Source organism: Chenopodium quinoa, unplaced genomic scaffold (assembly GCF_001683475.1).
Source record: "Chenopodium quinoa cultivar QQ74 unplaced genomic scaffold, ASM168347v1, whole genome shotgun sequence".
NCBI classification, from domain to species: Eukaryota; Viridiplantae; Streptophyta; class Magnoliopsida; order Caryophyllales; family Amaranthaceae; genus Chenopodium; species Chenopodium quinoa.
This window is the reverse complement of record NW_018745684.1, coordinates 358,624-369,353: the sequence shown is the minus strand read 5'-3', so window position 1 is coordinate 369,353 and position 10,730 is coordinate 358,624. Positions and strand designations below refer to the sequence as shown.

Genomic DNA, 10,730 nt, shown 5'->3' with positions numbered 1-10,730 from the left:
TTATTACTAATGTATAAATCTATCCACGTTTGAAACATTAGTTGCTTTAAATGTTCATAATCGGATGAGTAATTTAATTTTACGGTTCCATTGACATTTAATAATTGGAGTACTCCTAGACTTTATTCGAAACCCTTAGTTTGAAAGTAAAAATATATTACTACCGATCATAAAGTTGTGGGTTATAATTTTTAAAGTATATCATAAAAGAATTTTTTTGGAAATACTCTTTAACACGAATATTATGATATAAAAATAATAAATTATGGAGAATTATTGAAAGTTATAATTTTTTTTTAAAATAGGATTATAATTTTATTTGTATATATATATATATATTGGTATTTTATCGAAAATATAACTCTAAACCAGTAATTTTATCCTAAAATCTATCCAAATTTTATTGAAAATAAAACTCTAAACTAACTTTTTTATCTTAAAAAATATATCTAAATTTATCCAATATTTTTATCCTACGTGTCATACTAATAATTAATTGTTGCCTACATGGCGTGACACTTGGTGAAAAATTAAAATGCCAGGTGTCGGTGTCTCGTGGCCTGGCTAAAAGTTAAGCTTTATATATTAGTTTTGTGCCCGGACGATGCCCAGATGGTTGATAAAATTTTCATATGACATTTTTACTTGAATGTTAATAAATACGATTATATAATCCGTTATTATAATGTAGGATATTTAGACATACGATATCATATGGCTTATATTTATATAATAGTGTACTTTTTGTAGTTTTGTTTGTAAATAGATATATATGTTATTGTTGACTTGAAATTACGAACTTAAAGTATCTTTACTAAACTAAAATTATTTTTACAGATTAAAACTTATTTTTACCGATTCTCTATTATTTGTTTAAATAAATTAAATAACAATTCATTTTGTATGCGGCTAGCCACACCATCTGGCCGGACAAAGTAACCCCTATAAAACTGATCGAGTAACCCTTGTAATACTAACTGAGTAACCCTTATACAGAACACAAACTGAGTAACCACTATAACACTGACCAAGTAACACCTATACCACGAAATAACTCTAATAAAAGTTGGTGATACGGTTTGACCGGCTACATATAAAAGTTTGTGATTAAATATATTGTAAATGGAATAAAGAACTTTTTAAAACGAATTTGATGATGGAAATAGATTTGAGTTATGGGATATTCATAATAAAAAGTTATGATTAATTTTGTATATATGAAATATTAGAAATTTATCGATAATAAAACTCTATACAACAATTTATCTTACAAAATCCATCCGTAAATCGCTTACTTAGCATCATACGTGTCACAATAATACCTATTATTATCGCCTACGTGGCGCAACACTTGGCAAAAAACTGGAATGCCAAGTGTCGCTGTCTCGTGGCCTGACTGCGAGATCAGCTTTATTTATTAGTGATATAATATGATATTAGATTTAGTTAAAAAAATAGAGAATTAGTAAAAATAAGTTTCAATCAATAAATAAAAAATTGGTTTGGTAAAAATACTTTTAGTTCAGTAAAAATAATTTAAGTTCAATAACAATAATTTCAAGTCAATAATAACATAGATATCTATATACAAACAAAACTACAAAAAGTGCACTATTATATAATTATAAGCGATAGGGCATATGTCTAAATATCTTGCATTATCAAAAAGGATTATATTACCGTATTAATGAACATTCAAGCCAAAAAGTTTATTCTAAAATTTTATCATCCATCTAGGCATCGCCCGGGCACAAAACTAGTATATATATAAAGGAAAGTTTTTTCCCGAGTTTTTAAAGCACCACGTAGGATTTTAATTTTTAAAAATTATTAGAGTGCCACGCATGATTAATATTTTTAAAACGCTACAATCGGATTATGCCAAGTAAGATTAGTTTTTTTAAAGCGCTACGTAGGAATATAATAATGAATAAAAATTTATCAAAAGGTCACATAGAAAAATGTTATATTTTAGCCAATGAAAAAAAGAATTGCAATTTATTTTAGATCTATATTAATTATAAAAATAAAATCAACGCGTTTTTTGTGTGGCTGGCCATATCGTATGGCGGCTTAAACACACCAAAATACTGACCGAGTAACCCCTGACCAAATAATGCCGGGCACACGGTGTGACTAGTCATATATGAAACTTGTGAAATAAAATATTATCTTTTTATATTAGGAATTTTTATCTAAATATGAAAAACAAAATTAATAATTCATTTTATGGTAAAAAATTCAAGTGGTAGACAAATAAATATCACAAAATTTATCAAATAAATATATATATTTAGTAAAATATTTTATTTGAAAAAATACAAACAAATCGTGCATCGTGCATCGCTTCATCTAGTTTTCAATAACTAACAAAAAAATAAAACACACAATTCCAAAGAAATGAATTAATAGTGATTGGCAGGCAAATCCCTCGGCACATGCATAAATGGGAAGCCACTCCAAGTTTCCGACAACATTCCTCACCATATAGCCGTTGCTCTACCTTCTAGCGGGTCCTTTCTTACTCATTTTTCTAACAATCAACCAAACGCATCGTACACCACATTTATGAGATGACTCATTTCTCAAACAATCAACGAAACGCATCGTACACCAATTTTATGGGATTTTCAATTCTCATGTTATCTCACCTTTTTGAAGTGTCAAATTTATAACATACATGATTTTATCTTTTAATTGAAGGACCACACTCTCCATATCAAATATAATTACGAGTATTTCACTTTCTTATGTTTGTTAATGTAAATTTTTTGAATTGTGCTAGAGTTAAAACTTAAAAGTGTAAGCCTAATAATTGATACAATAGGGAAGTTGTCTAATTGGTTGACACAGAGCTCAACTCACTTTGTAGCGATAATGTAGGTTCATGCACACTATGTTTATTTAATTTTTATTTTTCTGAAAGAAAAACAAGTCGTAACTGTATTAATTAATGGGACACAAGTCTGAAAGTGCATAGGGCGAAATATCTAATGAACAATGGTTCAACCAAAGTTATTCTACACCAAAGGATATGAGCTTAGCTAGATAATAAGCCAACCAAAGTTATTCTACACCAAAAGGATCTGAGCTTAGTTGGATGATGAACAACACGGTTGTCAAATAGAAGTAAAGCATCTACTTCATGCCAAGGCATCAAACACACCATCCAAATCAGAGAAGTATTAGGTATCTTTTTAGCCAAATCAATCTATCTATCTATTAACTCCTTATTACAATATTGAAAATCTTCAATACTCCGCAGCATATTTTGATTATATAAGGTGAATGATTTAAGAATTTGCATTAAAAACACATGTATAGTATAGCCTGTAGGAGTATAAGTACTTGATAAATGTTACTCCGTAATAAACAAGCTAAAAATGACATATACTTATTAGGAAACAGAAAAAACAGATAAAACTTTTATTTTACTTAATAATTAACCGATTTCATATTAGTACAGTACGATGAAATATCATCATTTGAAATTTACTAAAACACTCTTCTAATCTATTTCTATGGCTGTAATTTGAAAGCTTTGACATTGTAAGAGATTTTCAAAAATAAAACTCTAGCTTATAAAAGATACAAACGAAAATAGTACTTTTTTTAATTTTTTACCTCCAATCACATGACATATCCTTAATCCGTGTCAAAAATGTGTACCCCTCCTCAAGTAGCAATATAAAACCAATGAAGAAGTACTAAAATGAAGGAGCAGGGGCATTTAGGTCAACTCAATCCCCTTAATTACCAAAATCTACAGGTGGACCCCTTCCAAGCTCTACAACTATAAAAGCCATACCTTCCAATACAAGCCACCCTTATTTCCTCCAATACACACTTCTTCATTAATACCCACTTCTACACTCTCTCCCCCCACCTTTTTCTTTTTCCATTTCTACTCCTCTTTTTCTCTCCTCCATTTCCACTTTCATTTCTCCACTCGAAACCATTATACCAACCTCAACCCAATTTCATTTCATTTCTTACTACATTTCTTTCAACAACAATGGTTGATGTAGACCGAAGAATGATCGGTCTAAACCCGGCTCACATCGCCGGGCTCCGTCGTCTATCTGCTCGTGCCGCGTCCGGCCCATCTCCTCCTACTCCTCTTCCTTCCCGCGTTTCTCTCTCTTCTCTCGCTTCCAAACTCATCTCTCACCTTAAATCATCCGGTATCCAAGTCCAACCCGGGTTAACCGACTCCGAGTTCGCTCGCTCCGAAGCCGAGTTCGGGTTCGTTTTTCCACCCGACCTTAAAGCTGTCCTCCAAGCGGGCCTTCCTGTCGGGCCGGGTTTTCCCGATTGGCGTTCACCTGGGGCCCGTCTTCACCTCAAAGCTCTCATCAATCTCCCTATTGCAGCTATCTCTTTCCAGATCGCTAAGAACTCACTCTGGTCAAAATCATGGGGCCCACGACCTTCCGACCCGGAAAAAGCCCTTCAAATCGCGAGAACTTCTCTTAAACGGGCCCCACTTTTGATTCCCATTTTCAACCATTGTTACATCCCTTGCAACCCGTGTTTAGCGGGTAACCCGGTTTTCTACGTCGACGAGAATCGGATCTTTTGTTGTGGGCTCGATTTATCCGACTTCTTCGAACGAGAATCATTAACAACTTCTAGTACCTTCGATGAAAACACTTCATTACATAAACAGAGATCCTTCAGTGGATCTTCAACTTCGTCGTCCTCATCATCTTCCACGTACTCCAACCTCTCTAGAAGATCTCTCGAAGGTTCTAGAACTCCTCGATGGGTGGAGTTCTGGAGTGACGCCGCCGTTGATCGCCGGAAAAGGAACTCAAACTCGTCAACTTCGCCGGAGAGATTCTTCGACATGCCAAAGTCCGAAGCTCCGAAATGGGTCCAGGAATACGTAAATCAAATCGGGTCGGTTTTAAAAGAAGGTGGATGGAATGAATCAGACGTCTCAGAGATTGTCCACGTGTCAGCATCAGGATTCTTCGAAGGTGGTGAGATGGTATTGTTGGATAATCAAGCAGTATTAGATGCTCTCCTTTTAAAAGCGGATCGTTTTTCGGATTCCTTAAGGAAAGCCGGGTGGAGCTCCGAGGAAGTAACGGATGTGTTCGGGTTTGATTTTAGAGTACCGGAAAAGGAGAGGAAACCGGTAAAAAATCTGTCGCCTGAGTTGGTTGAAAGGATTGGGAAACTTGCTGAGTCGGTATCCCGGTCATCATCAAAAATTGGTCTAACAGCAATAGCATCTTAATTGGCGGGGTTACCGGTAACTGCGCATAGAGATTCTATTATCTTTTCTTTTTAAGAATTATTATTATTTCTGTATTATTACTATTATTATTATTACTATTATTTTTTTTTTTTTAGAAAAAAAAAAAAACAACATTTTGGAACCATGGGATTAAGGTTCTCTCTTTTTAGGCAAAAAAAACGAAGCGTAGAAAGAGGGTGGAGATTTACTCGGTGTTGTACTATGAAAGGAAAGCGAACATACAAAAAAAATGGATATAATATTTTTATTTTAATAATAATGTAATGAATGAATATACAACTCTATTTAATTTTTACTTGTCTCTAATATTTTCTTTAAAGTGCGTGTTAATAACATTTGTTGCCAAATATAAAAACCGAAGGGATGTAAATGTTTACAGCTAGTAATAGATACTTAGGATTGTTAATTTATGGATTAGTGAGTTGTTTAACGTTCAAAACTTTGAATTGGAATGCACGTGTGCGTCCTCTTTGGGGAAAAAAGAGACGTTTAAGGGAGTGGGACCAAAGAAAGATGAGAGTGGTATGAAAAATGAAAAATGAGAAGTTATATTAAGATTTTTATGTGTTGGGAACCACTAGAGGTGTCCACCGTGCGAGTCGTGCGAGCTGGGTTAGGGTTAGGTGGGTCGCGGGTTGGGGTTTCATGACACACGGCACGACACACGTAGGGTAGGGTGGGTCGGGTCGTGGGTTGGGTCGGAGAAGTTGGACACACCAGGGTTAGGTTCGTGGGTTAGACGAGTCGTGGGTGGGTCGAGCTGGGTTTGTGGGTTAGACGGATCGTGGGTGGGTCGAGCTGGGTTTGTGGGTTAGACGGGTCATGGGTGGGTCGAGCTAGGTTCGTGGGTTAGACGGGTCAAGGTGGGTTAGTGAGTTAGGGTGGGTCGAAGGGTGGGTTAGTGGGTTAGGGTCGGGTGGGTTTGTGGGTTAGGTGGGTTAGGGTCGGGTGGGTTAGTGGGTTAGGGTCGGGTGGGTTTGTGGGTTAGGTGGGTTAGGGTCGGGTGGGTTTGTGGGTTAGGGTCGGGTGGGTTCGTGGGTTAGGGTCGGGTGGGTTGTGTGGTGTTTTAATTTTTACAAAATTAACAATTTGATGGCTTGCTCTTAATTAAGATGCCTACGTATCCTTATATTATAAAATAAGGAATCAAAGCCAGCGTAGTTCTTATATTGTACTTCTTTTGAAATTTGGGGGGGGGGGGGGCTTGGACCTATCTTTAGAAAACTAAAATTTAATTTTGCAATTAAATTGTAATTTTCGAAAAATAAGTTGCCTACGTATCCCGAAAGAATCAAAGCCCACGTAGTTCTTAGCGTACCTGATTTAGACTTTTCTAGCCACCCATGTTTGTTGCATCATCATCCCCGGAAGCTGCATCATCCGTTGACGACTCCAATATCATCACAGGATCATCTTCATCGTCTTCGTCTTCCTTTAAACCTTGAGTTCTTCTTTCAGCTTGATCCCAATCTTTCTTACAAACACAAATTTGAATGCTTTCCGGAGTTAAGCGAGATCTTTTTTCATCTAACACTCTTCTACCTGCACTAAAAGCAGACTCGGAAGCAACAGATGAAGCGGGAACTGCAAGTATATCTTTTGCAATTCTCGCCAATATAGGAAAACTTTTTTTATGTTCTTGCCACCATTTTATAATTTGAAAGTTGTTGTTGGTCTCATGTTGATATGACAAATAATCATTAATAGCAAGTGTTGAAGAAGATGATGATGAGAATGATGTAGATGCTTTGTGTTTTTTTTTCATAACTTTATCAAGAAAACCAAATCTAGAATCGGAAGTGCTAGTAGTAGTTGGTGTTGCCAAATCAAAACCATAAATAGATGCATAATGATCATAAAGGTCTCCCAAAACAGATTTGCATTTGTTAATATATTCACTAACATCATAATCGATACTTAAACTTGTATAATAAAATTCTAAAAGATTTTCCAAACCTTCAGCTTTGACACCGGGGTCAAGAATAGCAGCAATTCCATAAATGATTGGAAATTCACTAAAATAAGTATGCCACTTACGTTTCATGCTATCAAGAACGGGACGAAGTCCATCAATCTTCATATGCTCTTCGATGGTGTGAACAACTTTAACACACTCAATTATGACTAAATGAACGTTAGGCTCATAAATATAAGAGAAAATCTGAGTTGCACTATCAAAAGCATTTAAAACATCACGAACAAAAGAAGCATTAGTCCAATGACTTTCGGTTATTAACTCAGTAGGATCAACACGAGTCTCATTGTAAAGTTGGGTCAAAATATCACGATACTTTATAGCATCACTCAACAACTTGAAAGTAGAATTCCAACGGGTAGGGGTATCAATAGACCATTGTCTTTTCTTAAGACCTCTCTCTTTACACATAGCTATGTACTTTCTTCTAACTGACTGAGTAATCCTAATCCATTTTATAACTGTTCTAATTGGGTTTAGCAATGGTTGCAACTCAGCGAGACCCTCTTGAACAGACAAATTCAAAATATGAGCACAACATCTAACATGCAAGAGACTACCACCCAACAACAAATTCAACTCGGAGTCATTTTTCAAATAGTCAATACACTTTGTGTTTGCAGTTGCATTATCAAGAGACAAAGAAAAAACTTTATTATTCAAGTGAAATTCTTTTAAACAATCCAAAATACGAACTTTGATGTTAAAACCGGTATGCCTTTCTTCCATAGCTTGAAAACATAGTATACGTTTTTGAATAAACCAATCATCATCCACCCAATGAGCAGTAATGCAAAGAAAAGGTTCGCCAAAACTAGAAGTCCATGTATCACTTGTAAAACTAACACGACCATCAAAAGTACGAAATAATTCAATCAAACCACTCCTATACTTATAATAAGAAGTTTGTGTATAACGTCTTAGGGTATTTCGGGGGACACGAGTAAATGCAGGTTGTAATGCAACTTTATTAAAATGCTCAACGTTTGCATTTTCACCGTAACTAAAAGGGTATTCATTAGCAATAACTAAAGTACTCATTTCATCAATCATTCTATCTTTATTATAAATGAAAGGTGTACCTCCGCCGGGTTGGTTCATGTATCCACCCAATTGTGTTTGGACGCCACCCCCCGAAGGACGGGGGCCATTTTCGAACAAGTCGTGTTTATTTTGCAAATGCCGACTCAAGGTTCCGGTTCCATCTCCCGTTTTCCAATTATATGACTTGACATTTGCACCTAGCGCCTTGCAAACTAGGCATGTACACGTGAACCTCTTTGGTTGACCAGGTTGCCATCCCGGGGGTGTGACCTCAACTCGTTCAAAATGTTTCCACACCCAAGAAAAATGTGCTCGACCTCTACTTTCACCGCCACCACCTTTCATAAATCAAATTATTAAAATTAATTTTTAAATGCTATTCATGAAAATAAGCTTTTAAATTTTAAATATTTTAATTATACTTATTTAAACGCATTTTTCATGGTAATTAACTAATTGTAAATCATAGAAAATTGGAAACTAAACTAACTTTATAATCATTAATAATAGTTTTTTTAAATATTCATAACAATAAAAATTTAATTAGAAATTACCTTGAGATGAAGGTTGAGATGTTGGTTGCGATGGAGGTGGCATAGTTGAACTTGATGATTGGTGGGACTCGTGGGAGAAATGTTGTGGTGGAGACGTTTGAATATTTTGCCTATCTCCTAAACCATAATCTCCATATTCATTGACAAATTGGTTTAAATTTTCCGTATTAATTTCATACGAAAAATTTGCACCACCACTCCTTTGGCTACCACTTCGACCACCACTTTGACTCCTTCCCATTCCTCCTCTTGAGCTCATTTTTTTTTTGTATGATTACTAATTATAATATGGAGAAGAACTTTTTTTTTTAGAATCTTAAGAATACTAATAATAATATTAAGGAGATTTTTTTTAACAAAAATATAACTCTATATAACACTTGAGAATTTGAGAACAATAAGAATTTTTAAGTAAGAGAGAAAGAAAGCTTGAATTTGTGTGGAAATTTGAGTGAAATGGAATTGGTATTTATAGGAAAAATAGAATGGATGATCATACACTTAAAAAACTAGCCGTTAGATACAAAAAACTAGCCGTTTTTTTTTTAAAATGGATGTTAGGCCGTGCGGGCCGTGCGGGTCGTGCGAATTGTGCGGGCTGTGCGGGCCGTGCGGGTTGTGCCGACCGTGCGGGTTGGGTGGGTCATGCGTGCGGGTTGGGTGGGTCATGCGTGCGGGTTAGGTGGGTTGGCTCGTGCGGGTTGGGTGGGTCATTCGTGCGGGTGGGCCGTGCGGGCTGGGTTGTGCCAGGTGGGTCGGGTTAGGTGGGTTCACGGGCTAGGTGTGTCGAATTAAATGAGTCAAAACGGGTTGTGCGATTTGGGTCGAATCAAACGGGTTAAACTGAGCTGGATTGAAATGGGTTGTGTCGAAAATTTTGGACCCACGACACAACCCGGATTAAATCCGAGCTGTGCCGGGCTGTGCCGGATTGAAACCGGGTCGGACCCACGTGACCCACCAGCCGTGCGAGTTAGGGTGGGCTGGGTCCAACCCGGCCCACTGGCCACCTCTAGGAACCACTATATCATCAAGAATTCAAGATTTTAAACCCAACGGACGACATTGGAAATGTGGGGTAATCGACTGTCCGACGGCATCGTATCGCTGTGTTTATGTGTGTGTATCTTGTCGTTTTGGTCATTGAATGATTGATTTTTATGGGGTTGGGTTTGATTGGGGATGTCACTTGTGTCAATATTAGACCCTAATTATATTAAATTATTTGTGACTTGTGAGTATATTACTTTAGGAAGACATTAAGGGTCTGCTGTTTTTTTTCTAAAAAAAATAATTTTGGACTCTTGAGACATAAGATCGAGTACAAGCTGTACAACCTAGCTAAGGTTTTTTTTTTTTTTTTTTAATTTTTTTTTTAAGGTAAGAAAAAAAGGAAATAATTAGGACCCCCTCCTCACGAGAGGCGATCCTAAAGCATCTGAGGTGAGAATGGGGTGTAAAGCTGAAGAGGTACAAAAAGAAATATCCAATTTGTCGGTGACAAGATGCCCAACATTTGCAATCCAATCTACTGCTCTATTTGCTTCTCTATAGACATGTCGAAATTCCCAATGGGGGAATCTGCGAAGTAGGATCTTGATATCTTCTATAATATGATCAATTTATCATGGGGTCGACTAAATACCGTTTACTGCGTTGACAACTAGGAGGTTGTCCCCTTCAATATAAAGGTTATGAATTCCTTGTTAGAGGGCGAGGATAATTCCCTTGTGGAGACTGTACAACCTAGCTAAGTTGCTGGTATACATATACCTAATAGATTTTGTACATATATTTTTTAATGTATAGCAAACGACTTTTAAGCTGTATATAAGTAAATAATGTGTCTAAATTATTGTACGTGGGAATTTGCATATCACAAGATGCGTTT

General features: G+C 36.2%; 1 protein-coding gene across 1 annotated transcript; it reads left to right on the top strand.

Annotated features, from left to right (window-relative positions):
• The first annotated feature begins 3,714 nt into the window (after window positions 1-3,714).
• On the top strand, window positions 3,715-5,559 carry LOC110717681. The gene has a single exon (XM_021896442.1). It carries the CDS (start codon window positions 4,016-4,018, stop codon window positions 5,243-5,245), a length of 1,230 nt encoding a protein of 409 aa, XP_021752134.1. The 5' UTR covers window positions 3,715-4,015; the 3' UTR covers window positions 5,246-5,559.
• Window positions 5,560-10,730: the final 5,171 nt, after the last annotated feature.